General features: G+C 40.9%; 1 protein-coding gene across 1 annotated transcript in view; it reads right to left on the reverse strand.

Annotated features, from left to right (window-relative positions):
- wdr11 (WD repeat domain 11) overlaps nt 1-24,268 on the reverse strand; it is a 50,267-nt gene that overhangs the window by 9,964 nt on the left and 16,035 nt on the right. The window contains exons 10-20 of the mRNA XM_086180826.1: nt 22,749-22,925; nt 16,131-16,215; nt 13,658-13,764; nt 10,460-10,535; nt 7,443-7,551; nt 6,522-6,643; nt 5,709-5,856; nt 2,892-2,998; nt 2,414-2,528; nt 1,042-1,213; nt 744-852 (exon numbers count right to left, since the gene is read on the reverse strand). Of these exons, the coding sequence (XP_086036952.1) occupies nt 744-852; nt 1,042-1,213; nt 2,414-2,528; nt 2,892-2,998; nt 5,709-5,856; nt 6,522-6,643; nt 7,443-7,551; nt 10,460-10,535; nt 13,658-13,764; nt 16,131-16,215; nt 22,749-22,925 (1,327 nt within the window). The remainder of the gene's footprint in view (nt 1-743; nt 853-1,041; nt 1,214-2,413; nt 2,529-2,891; nt 2,999-5,708; nt 5,857-6,521; nt 6,644-7,442; nt 7,552-10,459; nt 10,536-13,657; nt 13,765-16,130; nt 16,216-22,748; nt 22,926-24,268) is intronic.

Here is a 24,268-nt window from a genome sequence, read left to right on the forward strand (position 1 = left end):
GATTAAAAATTATGGAAAAAAAAAAAAACAGAAATCCTTACATTTATGCTGCAATTTTTACCTCACTCAAAGAGAAAACAGCATAAGCAGTACCTGCCATTTTAAAATTGTACCTATGGTGGAGCCAAATTTAACATTACAGCAGGATATTTGGGTCCACAGGCCCAAATTTGGGCAGCCTGGGGCTAGAAGCTTCAACAGAAGACTGACAGCTCCGGTTTATGTTCACACACCATTCAACCTCAAGTGGTGCTGCTCGCTCATTGACGCATGCAATGAGGATATCAGATCAGATATCAGTAAATTACAGGCTGCTATTACAGCGCCAGTGAAGAATTAGGAGTATTTTTACAGCCCCTGAAACCCAACTGCAACGATCTAGAAATACACAAAGGACTGGAATTGGATTGAGCTTTAGGCAGCTGATGCAATTAAATTTAAAAAAAAAATGCATTGGTCAGCACTGATAGTGATTTTGCAGACTGGCTCAGTGCATGCCAAGCACTAAAAAAGTCTGTTCATACCATGCCGTTTTATTCTTCAATAACCTTTATTATTTATTGAGCACTTTAAAACTCGTACGAAGTTTGAGCAGACGCCATCAAAACTGCAGCTCATACCGTCTATTTCTAGCTCATTAAGGTTCTAGCGAGAGCTACAGTTCAAGGACGCATATTACGTTCAAACTCTCAGATGATCAGAGGTGTGACGAAGTGTGAAGCTCATGACGTCACAAGACTCACACTTGAGTGATGTCCATGGTGAAGGTTCCTGACCAGGGCTGCAGCAGGAGGAAAGCCTTGAGAGTGAGGGCGGCTCGGGGCACCAGCAGGTAAGGACACCACACCGAATCTGGACACATTCACAAAAGACCAGACTGTATTAGGAAATGGCTGTTAACACCACTGAGAGTACAATTACAGCATGTGTCATTATGTAATTGGATAGCCCTTTAAAGAGAAGATCACTTTCTATGCCTTTATCTTAACAGGACAAGCACCCATTTAATTAAAGCTGTATTTATCACTCCCTTTGCCTCACCGGTCAGGTCTTGTTCATCCATGCGGTAGCTAGCAGACTTCATGGCCATCTCCAGCACACGGATACAGCCATCGTCTGAAGCCAGCACCACTTTGTCTGATGTGCACCAGTCGATGTCGAGGATTCGATAGTTGACATTGCGACCGATCCGCATGCTGCTCACCATTTGGACCTGTTCCAAAGAAACAGTTGTCAAAATGTTACATAAAGGCTTACGCAATAAATTCAGGGATGTAAGGAGCCAACATTCTGCACAACAAACCAAAATATGGAATAAGTTGATTCAATAAAAGCATGATCAAAAATGGGGATAGACTACAGTAGACTCAATTAATTTATGCTGAATTTAGCAGAAGGGAAGACTCAGCGGACACAGCTTTTTCAAGATATGTTCTTTCAAACCGTTCTCGTTGGCTTTTTATGGAGCTGCATGGGAGTTAGAGCAGCCCAGCTGTCAGCAGAGCGCTGAAGCATTTCAGAGATTTCTCCTGTATTTCCTCTCCTTCCTCAGTCTCTCCCTCTCCTCCCTCTACTTCCTGTTCAATAGCGGTTGCTCAGTTCCCTCAGGGACTTGATCCATCTGTTGTCTGGCTTTTACGATTGGGGACTGAAAACTATGTCTTATCTCGATTCCCAAAAAGAGCGCGCATCCATCCCTCCACCCTGACAAGACTCCTCCATTGAGACCACCTCCCTCCACCCATGCACCCCACAATCTTTAATACACCGGAGGATATACCTGAGCCCACATATATTGTTTTGTTCCCCGCTGGGTAAGCTTGCAAATTGTGGTGTGGATACAGATAAAGAAGGGGAAAAAAAGGCCAGCAGTCTATGACATTAGATCAAATGATGAACTGGAGCGCAAACTAGCCGGAGGGATTCTTAGATGAGGTGTAATGAAGACTTTGCAGAGCGAGGACTTTCTGAAGGATAAATACTTCAGCAAACAAAGTTAAAGAGGAAGTGGAGATGCGTGCCACTTAGAGGAAAGACTTATACGTGGCAGCGGAAAGCTTTTAAGGATGGTGTGTTTGCCCAGCACACTGTAATGGTTCTTTAACACAACAAGGCAATTACAGCGAATATACTAGTGTTAGTTCGACAGAGGACATTAGTAAAATATACCCCACAATACTGTAGAGCTTCAGTGAATAAAGTGCTACTGTGAGACATTAATTCTGCCACCATAAATCTGTAAAACTGCAAAGTGCAGCTATGTGCTCACAGAGCGTTGCACAGTCTTTTGTTTGAGCACTGCAGTCCCCTCAGGTGATGCATGCTGGGAATTTATAATGAGATTTAACAAACTTCTTTATAAAGCACTTGTGACATTTTTGTCACGTTGCTAGTCTGTCCTGTAAAACCTCACCTCCTTGGTGTCCCAGACCTCGGCTCCATCAGTGTACATGACCAGTAGTTTCTGGTTTCCCTTTCCGGGGGCGAAGCGAATTTTCTTCACCCAACCACGGTGTGTCGGGATGCCCCTGAAAAATATATAAATATATATATAAAGATATATATAGATATATACATTTTATTACACTTTAAATCATTTAAAACCCAGCCGTAATGGCATAAACTTTACTTTTTTCCTACTTTACCTTATTCCTGAATTCATTTTTTATTTATCATTTGTACAGTAGGAAACACAGATGAATAATCTATGAACATTCAAGTCGGGATTATTTCTGTTCCAGTTATTTTTGCCCGTATACGTCTGTATATCCTTCTGTTTGTCGGTGCAGGTATGAACTTCTTGCAGGTGTGGGGATATTTTGAAAATTAGCTGAAATACTGTCCACAAAGAGCAAAGAGGCTAGAACCTCGGAAAGAATCGAAGCAGTCACCTGGACAAACGAGCTTTGAGGTCCCAGAAGTTGAGGTTTCCGTCCACGTCTCCAAGCACCAGGGTGTCGCCTTTCCAGGCGATGCAGGCGATACTTCCCATGCTCCCCTGCAACACATTCAAGGACAGAAACAGTGAGCTGCACGTACATCATTCATCTAAAAACTGCAACCGGGGCTGCATAACTATAGTGATCTCACAATATGAGGTGGTTCCAATGACAGTTACCCTACATGTGTATTTGCTTATCATCTCTTTTCCTCCTTTAATGCATAATTCCTTTAAAAACCAACACTGATGATCTGAGAGATGTAAACTAAACAGTCAACACAAAACAGCATAGACAGAAAAGAATTCAGTCTAATCTAAATAATAATTCAGTATTTGTTCATCCCCCAAAAAACCCCCGTGCTCATTTGTTTAAGGGTCATTTAAACTGATAATAATAAATGTGCATACCCAGATACTGCCATGTGTCCCATATATAGAAAAATGATCATACCTTTACAACTCTAACTGCAAATTGTTTCTTCAGTTTGGAAAAGCAAAAGTTGCATCAGTGATTTATTGCAGTTGTACAGTGATTTATTGTAGTTGTACCCTTTATGTTGCAAGACCATCTATATATGTGTGAGGGTAGAATATTAAATCATCTTCTGATGTTCCAGGTCACTTGCAATCTCAACAACGTATAAAAAAATACAACTTTTTCAAACAATAAAACATAACAATCTCTGGCGTTCCACATTTGACTGAGAAGAGAGCAGGAAATTAAAAATATCTGTGGCAGCCGAGTGGTAAACAAGCGTGCCACTGCTGAGTTAAATTATGCTACCAGACAAAATGTTGCTGTGAAGACTCTATGTGTCAGCTCACCTTCAGTGTGTGTGTGCGTGTAGTAGATGAGAGGATAAAACTATTTAGAAGAGTTTCTGTCAGTTTCCTGACAAAGATATGAAGAACTTATATCCTGAAAGGACTGTAAAACCTTTGGGGTATGCAAATCGTCGAGCAATGAATCTGCAGCCGTCATGAAGATAAGGCGTTAAATCCCCAGATAAACCTGCAGTGTCTGTCTCTGTGGTGTGAATAGATGCAGGTACTGAGGGGGACTGTTGAAGAATCCAATCTGCTGCTCACAAATGGACTTCAGAATTTCATGTGTGGCTTCCCTTTACAAATACTGTGCAGCAAAGACGTTTAAACAATACGGATGAGTTTTTGCTGTCTTAAAAGAAAATGCGTATCACGGAGAGATAAATAGGCATCCAGCACCTGTCATAACTCAGGGAGACACAATTCCTTTCCAAGTCACGATATGTGTGAGTTCTTTGTTAGCTTTGACATTGACTTGTAATCTAAAACTACAGTATCTTGATTACCACTGCATCTTGTTGTCAGCCAAGTGAATAGCAACCCTTTCTTCAGTAATAGCTTGTTTCCGTTCGCCGTCCCAACCATTTCGCTGTCAAAGCAAATGAATAGCTAGGTTACTGTTAGATGCCAGACAGGTAAATACTGTGTTTCCCTGAGCCTCACCACTGGAGAAAACACTATCTGGGACAAACTGACGACACACTGATGACACATGCAAAATCAAACACTCACACACACACACACTCAGTTGGCTGTTTCTTCTGTGAAAGAGAAAAATAAAAAGGCTCAATGTGAAAAAAAAAAAAAACAGACTGAAGATTTTACTTTAATTTTAGAAAGATGGCGTTAACTTTCAAGAGGACAACACAGTGGCGTTGGCTTCCAACCAGACAGCAGTGTTTCTGTTTGAGCCCCAAAAGAAGGTGAGATTTTGACACAATGCAGATGGAGGAAGCAATAGAAGTGAGACAATTCGCTTTCATCCTTCAAATGTCTTGAGAAAGACGAATGCGTTTTACAAACAACTGAAGAGACACAGTGATAGAGCATGAATAAAAGAAAAAGAAAAAGACGGATAAACTCCCTGTTCTATGCCTCTGACAAGCAGTCAAGATACAGATGAAGTCTGTCTTCAAGTGGACGCAAGAATCAAAGTCGGATGGAACCTGCACAAAGCATCTTGTGATTAAATCTCCACGAGAATGGATGGAAGGATGGCCGACCCAAAACCAGAGTGCCAGGAGGCTTACACACGGGCTAGATCTCTGTGCGCATAATAAAATCTCCATTTAAAACCACAGTTTGCAACTATTTTACCTTAAAACAAACTTCAAATCAAACGTCAAATGGTCGCAGAGGCTGACGACTCCGCATGTGATGGAGGAAGCATGTGGTAGCCCGCGGTGCCCCGCAGAGTAGCAGAGGGGTGGAGCAATGACCAGGGGAGCCTCGTAGGGTGAACGGGCAGCCTTGCTCGCCTCACATGCCTCAACTCCCATTTTCAATACCATCAAAACTTACCATGTTTGTAGCACTTTACATAAATCATGAACCATAATAATTTTCAACTTAATTCCCTTTAAAAATATAACTTAATTTTCATCTAGTACTGAGAATAACACTCCCCTGAGTCATTATGGTTCCAACAGGTATGTTCCTCAGAGACAAACATCAGTGCTGATTCTTAGGAGGTCAACTTTTCAGCCCAGAACAAGACACAAATAACAAAGACAAGTCGTAGTGAACCTTTTTTTCATTTCTGTATGTGCTGCCATCTTGAATGTTCACACACCACCAGAATATTGCTCTCCTCTAATTACCAGATGGGGTAGAAGAGGCCGCCCTAAAAGCATAAGTTGCTGTTTGGTGCCTTAAACTTGAGAGTGAGATGAAGCATGAAGTTCAGACAAGACTGACATCAAAGTTTAGCATCTGGACTCACATCAGGAGGGATTCGTGCTCCGTCTTTGACCGTGTTGCCCTCCACGGTGATGTGGTAGACCTGCCCATCTGTGTCAGTGAACACAAAGTGCTCCCTGGCTGATATGGCCTGGCTGGTCTCTGACTTGCTCTCTGCGTCCTGCAGGAGGCTGGTGGAGGAATCAGACACGGTTTCCTCAGATAAGCACGTGCCTTATTTCCCCCTTTACCAGAATACAAAAACATTTGGTGCGAATATCTAAATGTATACAACAATATGATGGGTTTTTCCATGCAGACCTGATTAAATGTTCTAGTGACGTTCCTTGAGCTTTATGTGTTTTAGCATATGATATTAAGTTGACATTGGTTTAAAATGTATAGTTTGACACTTAGTTCACATAATTCTTTTACTGCTAATACACAAGACCCCAAGAATTTTTTTTGGCAAAAAGACAGTGTGGAGACACCAGCATATCAAAATGTCTGAGAATTTTATTGCAATCTTAAAAAAAAATGAAGTGGATGCATAAAATTTATGCCTTCACTTGATATTCGATATGGTCACTCTGGAAATCCCATCTAAGCTTACTCACCTGTGTAAAGTGGGTTTTCTGTCACAATTTTATAAGAAACAACAACCGTATAAAGACATCAATGACGTGCTGACATCAGTTTGATATCACTCACATTTACCTCATTATTTGAATGTCTGGTGACGGAACACCTTATATTCTAACGATATACTGTATGTACGGACATAAAATTAAAATGAGCATCATAAATCCTCTTTAATAACTTTAAGGGGATAATTCAGACACATAATGATGCTGACCTGATGACTGATGATTCAACACTACTTTGCTCAGCGTCTGACACCGTCTGCCGAGCCATGGCCTCCCTTGCCGCCATCTGCTTCTTCTTTAGGCTTTTCAGGTTGTGAGAGGGCGACCACTCCTACACACACGCACGCACACACACACACACACACACACACACACACACACACACACACACACACACACACACACACACACACACAGGAGGACACATTCACTATTACTGACCTAAAAGCAGAGAATAGGAAAGGGAAATGTTTTGCACATACACTAGATGCTCTCATAACTGATACTAAAACACAGATGAGTTATTTTTCCCCAGCCTTCCTGTCGTACTGTTGGAAAAGCCTGGCTGGAGTCAGGGTTGTAATCAATATGGAAATGAGACAGCAATATGGTTCTGGGGAAGGCCAGCATGTATTATTAAGGCTACTGGCGGTTTTATTCACACTGTGGAGGATTTTACAGCCGCACTGTAAAGTTCGTCCAGCATAACTCTTCTTTTATGAGCATTTCTCTGGCCTAATGAAGGCAATGTTCTTTGCTGAGCTTGGGAAAAATTTTCAGAGTAATCTTTCAAATGGCCCACAGAAACACAAGACTGTGCAGGGGTCAAAAAGTATAACAGACTTTTACCAGAGGGAAGAGACACTAATAAAAAACTGACTGTGTGTTTTGTTTAAGTAAATAGTTGTGAATTAAACCAAATTTTAAAAGGAGAATCTTAATACAGAGTTCACTGTAGTCCAAGACTAGGAATAACCTTGGATTGTGAGACCAGCATTAAGTGCTCAGACATGCAGCGGTGGATTATGGGCATCCGAGTGGAAACTTTATTATTTCTTTAGTTTCACCGGCACCTTAATACTTAAGGTGGTGAGACACAATGTTCTCTTGGTAAGTGGATTTCTCAGTACCAGAGCAGTAACAGTCGGGAAGTTCTTCGCCATCTCTCTGAGAAGTGTCCCCGTCCTGATGTCCCACAGCTCCAGGGGTTTGTCTCTGAACACCACCACCAAATACTGTCTGAGGATGCACATGGACAAAAATGGACAAAATCAAAACTTGAGCAAACTCTGAGTCACTGAACACTTGTCATCATTAAAATGTGTCTCGTATCCAAACTGTACAGTAGCTGAATGTTTAACCTATGAATTCAATTTCCACCCGGTAGTAGAATGAGTTTCCATAGACCATGGTAAGAGCTGTACTTTATATCATGAAAATGTAATGAAAAATTTAAAAAATGGAAAAAGATGAAGAGAAAAGGATGGTTGCCGTCTGTCAAGCTGTGGTATCATACAGACTTTTCACTACTAATCGAAGCAGCGGAGAAGCCGTCTTAAACAACTCATTGCATGTTTCCATCCATCCACAGCCATGCCTTGTATCAATTTACACGTCAATGTGGATCGTCCCTGACCATCTCCGCATGGCCGACTGGATCATGTTCCATTTCCAATGCATCTTGGGTGCATCTGGATCTTCATCGGACTGCATACGATCCCAAAACATGTTTAATGCAGCTGTGAACTGGGTCTCTCAGTGTCAGAGCGTGTATCCAGGCTTATCGCAGTGCAAGAACATGCTTCAGGTTATGACAGCATGCTATCCATTAGCACAACCCCCGGGTCTTTAGTATTATAAGATAGTAATCTGTGACAACACACCTGGTTAAGATGGAGAGATATCGTCAAGTAATTACACCCTTTTCAGGTCTTTTTACTCTGACATCCATGGAATGATGTCACGCCTCTATTACACACAAGGTTGTCTAGTGCATTCTTACAGGATAACCTAGTTGAAGCTTCTGGAGTGTTTCCTTTATGGTGTCTGTAAACCTGCATCAAACATCTAAACACAGCTAAACACTCTGAAGAGATTACACCCATGTAAAATCAAAGGCTACAATATTATAAGGTATTCTGATCCGACACAAAGCAAATGACGGTTCATCTAAAGCAGTTGTATACGTAAAGAAGCTAGGGAAGACACAGTTTATGTAGTGACAAACTCAGGTGCAAATGCCAAGGTAACCTTTTGTGTTTACGGTGCAGTCACTCTGCAGCTGGTGAGAAACCTTTATGTGAAATCTCGAATGATAATGCTGCAGGCCATGGCCCCTGCAATAATTGCATTCAGAGCTTCCCACACTTTTTGACCACGCTCTGGAGGTGGAACACTTGTTGCCCTTAGCACACTGTAACTGCACAAGACCACTTGTCAACTGCCACTGGATATATATATATATATATATATATATATATATATATATATATATATATATATATATATATATATATATATATATATATATATATATATATATATATATATATATATATATATAAAAAGATATATATATATACACATTATACAATTTTTTTTTTTACTTAAGAGCAGCAGTTCCCGTGCACCCCCTTCTACATCCTAACCGGGTTAACACACGCCCTATCATGCCCTATTCTGCCAAGTTCCCCACTGTGGGACAAATAAAGGTTTATCTTATCTTATTCCCCACACCTTTGGGGGAAAAAAAACAGAAAAATTCTGTATACAGTGCGTAAAAGACAACTTCTTCTACACTTCATCTTACGATGAGGTGCATTTTGAATAGCCTTCATCTATTCATGTATTAATATGTCAGCTTTTTATTTTAAATTTTACAAAGGAAATGTTTACTCACACATCTTTATTGTGTGGGAAAGTCCCACTTAAGAATCACTGCAAACCGCCGTCACAGTTTTACCTCGCTTACCCCCGAGTGGCAGCTTGCGCCACACTTTTGGAATCGGAGCCTTATTCATTAAAAAGCTTCACATGATCATTTGTGGAGGTTCTAATTGGCACATCTATCTCTTAGACTTATTTATCAAGATCTAATCAATGCTACTGAGTTAATTATTTACTGTTGTAATGTTCTGACTTGCAAAACACTATTATTACTGTTTGAAGCGCTGTCACTGAATGAAGGTGAAAATTCATCGTTTAGTAACCTTGATTAAACAAAGCTGAGGCTGGTTTGGACTTGTTGAACTATATCAATCAAATATTAATTATTAATTAACAACTGAATGCACAATAGTAGCGGGACAAAATATTGATACTGAGGTATACATCGGAGACAGCAGGTGTCAGCAGCAGACGGATCCATCCAAATTCTGTCAAGCTACATTCCTGCTTTTAGCCTTTGTCTGGTACTTTTTCTTCATCTTCAGTTCCAAAAATATTGCAATTTATCACAGCCGAGGCCCTGCGATGGACTGGCGACCTGTCCAGGGTGAACCCCGCCTCTCGCCCGTAGATGCTGGGATAGGCTCCAGCTCCCCCCCCCCCCACGACCCTTACTAGTAAGGAATGAGCGGAAGACGACGATGGACGATGGATCACAGCTGAATGACTTTGATTTTCGATGACAATCCCAGAACTGCAGTATCATGACACCGTGTTTACGAAAGGGAAAGTATCATGGTAGTTCTGAATCGTGTGTCACTCTGAGTGTGTTCGTAAAATCAGATGAAAGTGTTGTTATTGGATACACCTCAGTATAATTTCCCACTTTATATTTGATGACTGTAAATATATTGTTCCGACTTTCAAAGTTACAATGAATGATGAAGTAACAACAAATGTTGGCATACAAATTGCCAATTAGAACCTCCACAAATGATCATGTTAAGCTTTTTGCCTGCGGACTTTCATTTGGATTCAAGACAAAAAGGGGAAAAGGAAGAGCACTTTCGATATTTTTAAAACTGTAATGACTGGAGACAGACAGTGCGGTGGCTCGGTGCAGGTAAAGTTCAAGGCTGTGTGTGCGTGTGTGTGTGTGTGTGTGTGCTTGTGCGTCTGTATGTGTCTCAGGTAAAAGCATTAGCAACAGCACAAGGATGCTGTTTGGTTTTGGTGGTAATGAGGAGAGCAGGCAACTCACTTGAGATGAGACACTTTAATCATCTCAATGGGTGGCTCGTCGTTCCCTCGCTCGCCTCTGAATGCAAAGCATCTGCCTGCAAAACACAACACAGGGGCAGAGAAAGTAAGCGAGAGGGGTGATGATGGAAGACAGGAGACAGTATCTTGCTTTACACCTGAGAAAAGACTGATTCATCTCATTTCCCTTTAGTGCCAGGCCGTCAGGGTTTTAGCTGTTTTCCACGAAGCGGGGGGAGCAAACTGCCGACAACTTCATCTTACCGCCTGCTCTGATCCTCACTTTTCATGGTGAAGCAGTCATTATGCAGATCATCAAGGTGCCCCTTTAAACAAACAAGAATGCCCTTCAGGCATCTCAGAGTTGCCGAAGAAAGCTCTGATCTGATTTTCCAAGGACACAGGGAAGCGGTGTATTAAAAATGAACAAGTTGTGCACAGACAGTAATTTAGAGGAGGGGCGTGTAAACTTTGGAGACCTGCGCTGCTCTAGGGATTAATGCAGCCCTCTTCTCAACTGCCTCCTTTGTACCATCGTAGTGGGAGTAGTCGCATGTCCTGTTTACAGAGTGTCAATTAATGTAACAGCTCATCAGCCAATACTCCCTTATGACATAATCCTACATACACACACACACACACACGTTGTAAGTAGTGTGACTTCTCAGTAAAATTCTGCAAATGCGGGTGATAATCTAATAACCGTCATGATCATTAATATAAAAAAGATGTGCGATGCTTATTGCTAACATTTTTATACCGAACTTGAGACTGAGCGCACAACACTTCTCAAACCAAGTCTCCGGAGATGCAGAGGCACACAAAAACAAGCCCTTTCATCACAGCTTCTACCAGCTGCAGCAATTAGGCATCAGAACAATTGAAAATGGTGAGCAAGCAATGGTTTTCATCCTGAAGTCTCAAATCCCATCAGATTACTTTAAGTCTTCCTCTACAGTTAGATTCCAGTCGCATTCCTCTTTATTTGTAATTTCTGACTGATATTCAACTTTTTAAAAATCAAATTTGGCTTATCATTATCCCTTATTAGCACTGGGAATCAATTAAAAAGTGAATTGAGTTAATCACAATAAGATCCAGTGATTAATTATGATTAATTACAAGCTTAAAATACCAGAAATTCCTTGTTTTTTCGGCGGTAAACTTTCAGCTGTGTTTGCAGGACTGTGTTTGAAAGGTCCGCCTGTTTCCATTGGTGCTGTCACTTAGAGAAGCTCTGCTGACCCTCCGTACTTTGCCACACAGGGTTGAATAATACTAACCAGAGGAGGTGAGGTCAGAAAGTCATGCTTGCTTGAGCTGGGTCTCCTCAGGCACTAACTCACCTTGCTTGCCAGGGTGCAACATTATCACTTGTCCTCAGGTTGCTCTGTGTCAAGTTATATTCTATTTAGCTCTGGTCTATTCAGGAGATTATTTATCTTTGCCTTTTCTGTTTGTTGACTGAAATCCAAAAATGTTTATTTTTATGTAAACAAACAGACATAAATACATATATGTGTGAAGAACAATTTCAGTATTTGTGCGGATTTTTTTTTATTTTTATTTTCTATTTTCCTCATATTTGACTCCTGAAATTTGCACAGCCCAGGTAGTTGTTGAACATCTTAGCAGATCAGTCTCACATGTGAGGAACACAATATTTGAGTGAGGAATTCACTTGTGTGCTGTTATCAATCTGCTCCTGTGAGCCAGTTTTCGCTTTTATTTTAAGTGAAGCATTTAACCTCCTGCTGTGTACCTCCTCTACCTGCACACACTCTCAAAGATTTTCTTGAATAAGAGTTTGCAGTTTGTGCTCCCGCTGCAAAAAGGTAGTAAAACAACATAAAATATGAAGACATGGCAGTGTTATTAAGTGTTTTTTTTTCTCGATTCAGCCTCCAAAAAAAACAAACTGAAATGACTCACATCAGATGTGTGACTAATGTGGATTCATCTACACTGTCAGCGCTGACACTTGATATCGAGGTGCAGCAATAACTTTAATCTTGAAGTATTCAATCAGTTATTAAGTCTTTACGTGTTTCACTTACTTCCTTTGTCATATTGTGCTTGGGGTAAACACCTTTTATATTTCTGTACTAAACACAATGAACACAAAAATATTCATATTGAGCTTTTCAAAATCTTCTACTTTTCCAAAATATTGTGAAAAGAGCAAACACACACACACACACACACACACACACACACACATTTTTGCATGCACCAGAGCCATGAGGTGTGACACGAACAACCTCACAACCTGAGTCAAGAACATTCCTGATGATTCCCAGTCACTCGACCTTGTAAGAATCATCAAGTGTTTGTTGGAAAGTGCGCAGGCCTTTAACCACAGCTAATGCTGCGGACTGTTAACTATGAAGAGTCTGGTGCTCAAAAGAGAGTCTCTGAAAGGCAGATTCTTCCCGGCTGTTACCCTGAATGAGTAGCCAAGAAAGGCTCGACCATTATTGTGACCAAGTTAATTCATCCATCCAGAGGCAATAAAGGTTTCAAATAAGAAAGCAACAGAACAAAGGAGACGATTAGTGAAAACAATAAAGAGCTTGTATTTTTTTAAATTATGCAACACAGGATTTGTTATCATGAATAATAATCGAGTACTTTTCAAACCATCTCCTAGATGTTTTTAATTAACTAACCACTCTCGAGTCCATCCTCAGTTGACATTCTATCTCTATTGCTTGTTGTTTGGAACAGACAAAGCAGTGCTGTATATTTTCACCCCTGAGGGAGACCAGTACACTCTACCGTCACTAGTGGTGCAGTAACTCATCACTGGGCTCAGAAGGGGATGTAAGGTTCTCTGGACGCTTCATGATAGGATCTTATTTTCAGAGCTTGGTAGCCCTATGGTTGTGTCTTATCACTGTTTAGTTTGGAACTTAATTTTGAGCCTATAAGTATCCCCTAGAGGAAATACTACATGGACACAGATAAAAGTTGAAAACCAGAGAGTGAGACTCAAGTGACTAAACCACAAGAAGAAAGGCCGATAAAACTTGGTGATTGGTACTCTTGGGTAAACCTGTGTGTGTGTGTGTGTGTGTGTGTGTGTGTGTGTGTGTGTGTGTGTGTGTGTGTGTGCGTGTGTGTGCGTGCGTGCGTGCGTGGGGTGTTTGTGTGTGTGTGTGTGTGTGTGTGTGTGCGCGCATGCGTGCGTTTCTCTCACCAGTAGGCAGGTCCACATGCTGCAGCTCATTTCGTACCAGGCCCATATTGTTGGGAGCAGATGTAGCAAATGATAGGAAACTGGTGAGACTCACCCATTCAATACCCCTGTGGAATAAACACACACATGCACAGGTCAAGGATAAATCTACAAACAATACTCATAATGTAGCTGTGAAATACTGCCCCACAGCACTCTGGAAAAACTAAAACCTCTATAGAACCCATTAGAGAGCTGTAGAAATTGCTCAGCAAAACGAAACAGCACCTGTTAGATCTGAATATTTTCAAGGAGCCAGCCCAGCTCAGGGACCTCCACCTCGTAATGAGATGGTAAATATCCACAGGATTAATTAGTCAGTTTCCCCCACTAAATGTAAATGAGATGCTAAGTAGCTTGGCCTCCTTTGGCACTGCGATGCCAGGGCAATGGTGGCTGGGCTCATTTGTGCGGAGCATCCCAGCTCCCCCCGGCAGCACAGACCACACCTCTTTGAACTTCATGCTGAATGTCACAGAGCTGGAAACAACACAGTGCAGGAGCACAGTGAGACGAATGCAGAGGCTTGAAGAGAAACACAACTTTGAATGTTGATGTTTAGTTCCATGTATGATGATATGAATCTTTTAAATTTTAATTGTGCTCTGCTTTTTGGTGGTGTGGACCGGAACAACACAACACAAAAAAAACTAGAGGAGAGTACGTTTTTGCACTGTGCATGTGTATATACATATAAATATAGCTCATTAAAGTTTGCTGGAGTTTTAATTGCGGAGATGAACTTCTCTCATTAAACAGACCCTGGCCTGCTTGAACGAATGGTGCCTGCTCCCAACTTATCTCTTAACAGAATTAATTGATTAAATCTCCTGCTTAATTAAACCTGGTGAACTGGTGTTGCTGCCCATTAGAGAATAATAACAAGTGACGAGTGGCCTGATCTTCATTGATCTTTAGCTGTTGCATTGTCAGGTACGCGGACGGTAGAGAGCAGAGGGGATTTACCACTTTCCAATTTAGCCTGCCTTGTGTTTGGTCCTAACATTTTGGAACCATATTTATTTGCCATCCTACCCAGACCAAGACAAGAAAACTGATACCTTTCTCTACACTGTGTGTGAATTATGAGACCCTCAGAGACTGGCTGACCACTAGTTAGTACAGCACAATGAATGCTAGCGGGTGAAAACTCTTCTCATAATGGCAACCAATCACACACAATAGAATTAATGAAATTATGGAAGAACCATATGTATAGTTTAAGGGTCTGCTGCCCCTCCATTTGTCAGGTTTTTTGATGAAATTTGTCAAGGCAATTACAAGAACTATTAAGGTCCCAGAGGTGTTATGGATCAGGTTCTGGATCGGTGATGAGGATGACCTATTTCTGGCAGCTGGGAACAGAATGTATACTGTATACGATGCTCAGATGCTGTATTCATGCAGTCTCCATGGTGGATGCATCATTCATCATGTGTTACTCAGGGTAATGAGCTGCAGTCCTGCCTCTCATGTTGATCTCATTGACGGGCCCAGTCTAGCCTGTGGATGCTGTCATTCATAACACGGCAGACACGTAGTGAAACTCGTCTCTGAGCAATTTCGTTCACCAAGAGCATCTCTAGTTATCATTAAATGTATAAACTTAGAACATGAACAAAATGTATCAACCTCAAACAAAGAGAAAGAGGCCTTGGTTAATCTGATAATGAGGACATGGACATGAGAACCTGCTGATCACGTACGTCCAACTGAAACATTTTAAAAACGGTTGATTGGATTTTCAGGCATTCCATCAGCAGGTTGGCTTTTGTTTTTTTCTATGCAACAATAAGATTGATTGCAATCACAGTATATATCCAGATATCCAGTTTGAGTTCAATCGAGAATATTTCCAAACAACAGGGTAGCTGTCAAATATTCCTTAACTACAATCAGTCACACACTAAAGCTAATGCTACACTTTCTGCATCAACAAGTGCGTCGAGGGTCGGTTCAAACGTCTTGTGCGGGGCGATTTCTCGGGACTGCGCCAACAACAGCATCAACGGCACATGCAGTACTTAGTTGTGAGTGACGGAGTACATGACAGAGTCTGTGGTGAATATGACGAAAACCCTGCAGCATGTCAGTCATCAGAGAAGTTGTCTGAGCAGGATCCCTGCCAGCAAGCTGTTGAGTCAATCAGAGTTGATCCCAGTGGATCATCAGGCTTGTGTTCTTTTGTGCTCTGCTCTGTGAATTAAATGATCTTCTGCCACAACTGAACCGCTTGAGTGTAGATGCACAAAAAACTTTTTTTCCCGATAAACAAAGATCTGCTGTGCAAACGTGTGGAACACGTTTATGTCCGTGCCAGTTTCAGAGTATAATTGAGGGGAAAGAGTTCATCTACGTGATCAGCAGGGGGGGAGAAGCTGAGAGTGTATGTGCTGATCCTTTCACATCAGCTACACAGTTAGAAAAATCTTACCTGACTTCGCAAGAGTGGACACTAAGTTCCTTGTGGAGGAGACCACTGGTGAGGTTATAGACCAGTACAGATCCATTACTGGTGCCTGAGAGGAGATAGAAGAACATACATGAGGAAAAAGTATGAGATATAACTGATAAAGAAAAACCTAAGGCCACAAGCGATGCAATAATCGTAGCAGCATCTACCCTGCAGCAGAATCAGAGACGCTGACTCTCCTACGGCTTCCCTGTCACTGCAGTAGGTGTACATCAAACTTCACGTCACTCAATAGACAAGCTGCCAACACTGCACCGCTTCATCAGCTGCTGCTGCTGGGAAATAGCACAACAGCTCAATCACCTCCCAAGCTGCACCTGATTAAACACTGCAGGTGACATCTGACACCTTCCTACCCACGGATCTGTTCATACTGTAACTGAGAAATTATAAACCCAAGTTTACAATGCTAACAAATGTCAAAACAGACGATGTTTAATTAACAGCTTAGTGAAAACTGATTATCTCATGTGTTGTTAGCGTGTGTATAGCGCACTGGTTTACACTGGTGATGATTTTAGCCTATATTAATGGTTTCAGGTTTGAAATATCAATTCTACATCTACATTCTCCCCCTGATTACAACAGCCTGATCTCAGTTTTTCAGTGAGCCATGCTAACTTTTACCAAGAAGGAAAAAACAGTCATCTAAAAAAAACAACTGAGGTTATAACGTTAGCAAGGAAGCTGAAAGACGCTGCAATTAAAGTAATTAGTCAATTCAATGACACGTTCTGCTGCAGATCTGAGAGCAAATCACAATTCCACTCTTGTGATACTTTGAACGTCTTTAAGCAGATTTGATGGATTTGTTTTGTATATTTTGCAGAGAAAATAAGCAGGTGCACAATCCTATTTTGTTCTCTATTATTCTGATTGTGATGGCAGCTGGATAGCCTCGTACACACTGGGCTCCAGCGAGACCACCACATGCTGACAAAACATCTGGAAGTGTGCTGGTGCGTGCGTGCGTGTGTGCGTGTGTGTGTGAGACATCTCTCACTGTGTAGCTGATGGATAGCATGTAGTGAGGGACTCGGGGATGTTTCAGCAAACAGGAAATGTGTGTGTGTGTGTGTGGGGGGGGGATAAATAGATACTTAGAGATTCTCCAGCGGCATACTATAAGAGGATCAATCTGACCTGGTGTTTGACCTCAATGCTAAAGCATCACTACATCATGTTAATACAGTTATGAATAAAACATCATATTCTGCAAAAAATAAAATAAAAAAGATGACACTGCTTTAGTCAAGATTAAAACAGTAGCATTCTCATTATGAGCAATATAATATAAAGCTGGAGCTATAAAACATTTAGCTTAGCTTAGCACAAACACTGGGAACAGGATTAAATAGCTCATCTGGCTCTAGAACTAAATTCACCTTCCAGCGTCTCTAAACTCACTAATGAGCACATTACATCTTGTTTGTTTTAGGTGTCTAGAAAGAACCAACAAGTTGTTCCTAAATACCTGCTCATGAAATAATAAGTGAATTATTTGTATGATACAAATTAATTTACACCTGTAGAGGAGAAGAATGTATATGATATACAATTGTGATATATATATATATATATATATATATAGATATATATATAGATATATATATATATAGATATATATATATAGATATTGATATATATATATATTATAATATAATATAATTATATATATATATACATTATAATATAATATAATTATATATATATACATATATATATGTATAATTTTTATATATGTGTGTGTGTGTATGTTTTATTTAAAACATCATTATGAATTCATTTTAAATGACGATGAATATTAAAAAAGGAGGTCAATACACAAGTAAATGGTATGATTAGCTGAGGAGGAGTACAATTAAATTATTTTATACTTACTCAAACTCCTTTTGGAGCATGTAAACTGGTTTATTTCAGTTTTCTTTGTTTTTCAAAATGTTTCTTTTGTGTCTTGTGTTGTTTCTTGTTCTTTACAGCTTTAAAATTAACTTTTCAATCACTTAATCAATCAAGTGTAATGTTCTGGGTTATTTTAATGCTCAGATGCAGAGACTAAAGACTCTACTTCTTGCTTGGCAAACTCATACTGACAGCTAAAGGAATTAAAGCCTACATCGAATGTTAATCATTTGATTAAATCTGAAAAACTAATTAACAAATCAGAATGTCACACAGTTATTTTCACACATTTTTATCATAAGTAGATAATTTACTTCACCACAGTCATTTAAAGGAAATACTTCTACTAGGTCTGTTAGGTTCAACGCCCCAGCTGAGGAGGCGCCTTCACTTGAACCAGAATTCTATGAATAAAAACTGCAACGGCGGTTGATAATGTCATGAATGATATTGCCTTTGACAGACTGACTAGAGCTGAGTTTGAGAGGCAGACCATCTGATAACTGTTGCTTTTCAAGTTGCCATCTCAGCAGTTGTGTAAATATTAAATTGCAGGTGTGTCTTTTCATACATTGTGCAAGTGACACATTTAGGCAATTCCTGGTCTTTTTTAGGCTAGTATGTTGTTCCAGTACTACAGTACTGTCGCCTCACAGCAAGAAGGCTCCGGGTTCGAGTCCCGGTTCGGGCATGGAATCTTTCTGTGGAGTCTCCATGTTCTCCCTGTGCCTGCGTGGGTTCTCTCTGGTACTCTGGCTTCCTCTCACAGTCCAAAGACATCAAGAGGGGACCAGGTTAATCCAGACTCTAAATTGACCGTAGGCATGACTGTGAGAGCCAATGGTTGTCTGTCTCTATGTGTTGGCCCTGCGATGGACTGGTGACCTGTGGACCGGTGAACCCCGCCTCTCGCCTGTAGCTGCTGGGATACGCTCCACCCCCTGTGACCCTTAACAGGATAAGCGGAAGAAAATGGATGGATGGATGGAATTCTGTTACATTTTGTAGATACGCAGAAGGTAGTATTGGGCTAACGGGTGTGTGTGTGTGTGTGTGTGTGTGTGTGTGTGTGTGTGTGTGTGTGTGTGTGTGTGTGTGTGTGTGTGTGTGTGTGTGCGTGTGTGTGTGCTTCCTTCTTAGCTGCTCTGGATTTAGTTTCTATCCAGCAGCGTAGAACTTTTTGGACAGACCAGCCTCTGGATTGCTAGAATGGTCAGCTTCTTGAAACATTCCCTTTGCAGGCAAGGTAAAGTGTTAGAAACAGGTGTAGGAATTCTTGCCATCTGTCAGACTGTAATGAAACCACAGGTACTCTCGCAGCATGAGCAGTGAGCTCATCTCTTGCTTTATCTGCACCTACACGAAGGTGTAAAAACCTGCTTCCCTCCAACTGGTGTTGCCTCGTCAGGCCTCAGTTTTGAACTACTATTGTGGAGAGAGAAGGAGCTGCAGCTGCCATGCACTCGAGCACGGCTCACTCTGGATTTATTGATCAGACATTTCTGGGTCTTGGTAAACAGGAGAGGTAAGAGATGCCAGCACCCGTCAGAACACCTGTCACACTACCAGCCTGGGCATCATTACTGAGCCAGTCAAATTGACACACCAGGAATAAATCCAATTTATAGAGCATGACAGTCAGTTAGATATGGTCATTAATAAAGCTAATTAAACTATTCCTAACTGTGCTGTTTCAATAAACTGGCAATACATGAAATGAAGAACACCAAGATACTTTTTCAATATAATACATGGCAGTTTTTTTCTAATACCCAGGATATCATCCTCACCTTCCAGCAAAGATGGTGACCCGTATCATATCTCTCAGTGTTCATAGTCATATTCACTGGCCACTGTACAGGAAGTGGAACAAAAAGCACATTCAATAATGCAGCTAGAGACTGTTTTACTCCTCCCCTCTTCAAGATGACTACAGGGACCAGACAAATGATGTGCACAGAATACGCCTTGTCCTAGTTGAAGATTCAGAGCACTCTGGGAACCAGCTGTGCCAAGTCAACCTAAGACCATCTGTAGCACCCACTCCAGAATCCACGAATGGGTGGAAGAGAGGAAGACATGACAGTTTGAAACCTGAGAATTGTTTTTTATCGCACATCTCTTCATTTGAGAGAGCGATAGTTTTTGAGGCAGAGAGGCCCTTTCACTTTCAGCAAACCTCTTAATCACAGATGGAGAAGAGCCGAGCCGTCTCTTAAGGCCATTTAGAAATATTATAGTCATTAAGTAATAATGAGGAGTGGATCTTCATGTCCAACCACTGTGGGTATAATGGACAAATCAGAGAGACAATGAGAATCATAAAGAAAGTAGTTGTTGGAAGATGTGTAGGTTGAAGGTGTCATTATTAATCTGCTTGTCTGGGAGTGTGAGGGAGGCGATGTATCTTTGAGGTATGATTAATTGATGTGGGCTATGTCAGGGGACTGAGAACAGCCTATTTTTCAGCCTGAAGGTTTGTTGCGGTGGGGAGACAACAGCAGTTCGCCTGGGCCTTCAATAGAATGAGATGCTTAGGAGAAGAGCTCAGACACACACACACACGCGCACACACACACACACACACACACACACACACAGATACAGAAAGACACATCCTCTCTCAGCTTCCTCCTTTTCCACTCAAATTGCATCTCATTTTTGGGAACAATTACTGCAGCAAATATAAATGAGCATCTTTTGAAGAAAATTGCATTGCATTAAAACAAATCCAGACTTTTGTCTGTCCATCTGTAGGTCTCGCTCTCTGCCTGCCAGCTGTCTGGGGGTGAGTCCACGTCCACGCCTCGATCATTAGCATCATTTGTTCCAATCACAGTCAGTTTCTTCCGTTTCTTTCTGTCCCAGCAAGTCAAATTCAGAGTGAAGACCTCAACATTCATACTGGTGAATCTGTTTGACCTTCAAAACCATGGATGAGTATTCGCAAGATGTCAATGTTTTTTTTGTTGTTTTTTGTGTAATTGTAGGAACGTTGGACTCCAAAAAGCATGATTAAAAACAAGATTTGGATACAAAATAATACAAAAATATAAAGCCCACAACTGGGAATCATTGACGCAACGATTATTGAAGGATGATTTTGTTTTGACAGGTCCCTTAGGCTGAAGATAGGAATTAATAACACTGTGTCACTGTTCCGAGGTAAAGACCTGCTTGCCCTCATTTCAGTGGCTGTTAATTTCCTGTTTTGTAACAGACCAGTGTTTGGGTGTTGCTATGCTGCTATTCATTTCCAGTGCTTATTATGTGTTAGTTTTCAGAACAGATTAATAAAAGGCCTTAGACGTGCAAGCAATAAAAATGTGCTACATGATCATTCAGCCCAGGTGCCATTTCAAAGCACTCCTCGCTCACCCTCGTCGCTTAGCAGCAGCATTTCATAGATCAAACCAGACAAGATGCTTCTTTTCAAACCAAAAATATGTGTAGAGTCCACAAGAAAAGTTATTAGGCCTGGTGGTCAAGCCACTGGTGGAGAGCCTGGTGGGTCATTGTCAGAGATAGCGTGAATGACAACCGCTGAGAACAGAATGTTGAAACAGTTGCTGTTTTATCACGACAGAGATTTATCACAAACTCCAGACCAGACACATTCTGCCCATTTGCCATGCAAAGTTTTTGGATGGAGTTTTTCATCAATAAAAATAACATCAAATTCTTCAAATAGAGAAGTAATGGCACTGAGAGAGCACAAACCTCCACCAAAGCAGACTCAGCCAAAGCCAGTGGAAAACAATGCCCCCTTTTTTTGAGCAGGATAAATGTAAAGGACAATTCCTTGACTGAAATTCAGTTTCATTGTTTTTTTTTGTTATTCTTAAAACAACAACAAATAGAACAAAAAATATTATTTCCTTGGTGGAGGTAATGAAGTAACTGTTATTATATGGTGGTGCTGCAGGTTTCACTGAGATAAAGGACATTTTCTTCTGGGTTTGACCTTGTAAAATGGAAAAGGACACCTGACCTGAGGAACAAAATCATGACCCATTGTTTGAATGACTTATCCGAGTGCAAGTACACTGACGTCCCCACACACAGGTGCCACCATTGACTCCAGCTCATTACTTCAAGAATTAAATTAAATAGAAGTTAAACTGGCAGACATGGTCAAGAGTGTGTCTAATGAGCCCTTTTCGTTTCAAAAAATTGAACATGTCAAAGCAGAAATCCAAAGTGTGAACACTGATATTATTGATGGCTCCATCCCATCCACTTAACACTGGAGCCCGGGAGGCTATTTGGGTTGCTATTGATATTTGAAGGGTCATGGAGCACAACAGGTCAATTCTCTCTGCTTAGAAAGTTATAGAGTGTGAAAGGAGACACATTTTACAGCCGTCTGGATGAGTTCAACAGCAGCAACGCTCTGTCCCCACTGAAATAAATGAGGATCTCTGCACTTGTGCTGTGGCACATTAACAACAACGTCACATACACACCAAAAAGTTTTCCTTAAAAAAAAACTAGATTTCTAAGTCCTTGTGACGGTTAGATCCCAAAGAAGTTGCTGATCAAAGTTTACCAATGTGTAACTTCTCAGGTAAAGAGAATCATCTGCAACACATTTCATATCCTAGAGTGCTATTGGTAACCCTTTCCTATTTAGTGAGCGTGATAATTTATGAGAGTGTGTTTTAGATTATGACATACCAATAGCCAGCATGGGTTGGTAGTGGTTGATGTTCTTGGTGGTAAGAGGGGGGCACATGCGGATGGCAAACGGTGGCAGAGGCAAACCAGAGAGAAGGCCAGTCAGGAGGAACTTCAGCTGGACTTCCTGCTGATTGGACGATGGAAGAGGAGCTTCGCCAGCAATCAACGTCTGACCTGGACATAAAAACATAACACAGGAAGGAGGGTGTTATTAAAAAAAAAAAAAAAAAAAAAATCGCATTTTCATCTTTAACATAAAGCATTGATCATCTAATCTATAATAAATCTTTATTAAAAATCAATGCCTGTTTAATAAATAACATAGTAATAATTAATGAAATGAAAGCCTCTTGAAGCTTGTCCAGAGAGGTTTTCTGCCCCTTGAGAGTCCTTTCATATTGCAAATGTGATGATATCACTGTGGCAAACATAATTTTCAGAGCACATGAAAATGAGTTAACCCCATCCAATTTCAAGGATACCACAGCCAGCTACAGAAATCCGAATTAAGAAAATATGGCCTCCATTTCAACTTTAGTTAAATGGTTTCCAATAGCGCTTAGGCATTTTATCTAACATCAGTTACAAGCTATACAATCTGAAAAGCATTTGAAAGGACTGAGCAGTCACAAGCTTGCATCAAGATGTTCGAGAGTGTGCACTAGTTTAAATCCAAGAACGACCCCATGGAACAGACAACACACCAAGTGCAATATTTAAAAGACAAGCCAAGCAAATATCCCATGTACATACAGTAGTAACATCAACGATTGAGCAGGATCCAAAAGTAGCTCGAACACCAGATGCTGCTGCATATACATGAGACGGTGTCCTCATTTTGCGCAGGTGAGTCATCTTACTGTGAGTCCTGTGACACAGTGTCACTTGTTCAATAATGAAGGAATAAGTGAAAAGACGTATGTTGTTTAGTCCCAGCAGTTCTCTCTCTCTTTCTCCCCCTCTTCCCCCTCTCTGTCTACCCATGTCGCCATTTCAGATGTGTAAAAGAGCTCTTTAAAACTGTGAACATGTCACTACTAATCTAGGGTCAAAGCTGCTCTTTCTTTGAGGAAGAATAGTCAACATAAATGAACCTGCATTGTTTCTTTCATTGGCCTCAATTCTCAGGGCAGCCGGATTTAGGGGTTTCAAATATTCTTTTACGCAGGACTAACAAAAGGTTTCATCCACTTAAAGCTGATTAGCGGGTATTCATAGAAGTTAACACCAGCATTCCCCATAAATAGAAGCCCCAGTTTCTTTAAAACTTTCGAAGAGCCATCCTGCCCCTTGAGGCATGGATTTTGATGGTCCCGGTCTACACACTCAAGACGATTAATGGCCACATGTTTATGTGTTATAAATGGGCAATCATCCCCTTCACGCAGAGGTATAGTAGTGCATCCTCTGAGGGCACAGCAACCTTCCACTTATAATTGATATTGGTTGAAAATTCGTTTTGGCTTCATGTCATGCATCATATAGGACATTTTATATTAGCCTAAATGAGCAGCATG

The sequence above is a fragment of the Aulostomus chinensis genome, chromosome 16, assembly GCF_037954235.1.
Source record: "Aulostomus chinensis isolate RoL2024-O1b breed Wild chromosome 16, RoL_Achi_v1.0, whole genome shotgun sequence".
NCBI lineage: Eukaryota > Metazoa > Chordata > Actinopteri > Syngnathiformes > Aulostomidae > Aulostomus > Aulostomus chinensis.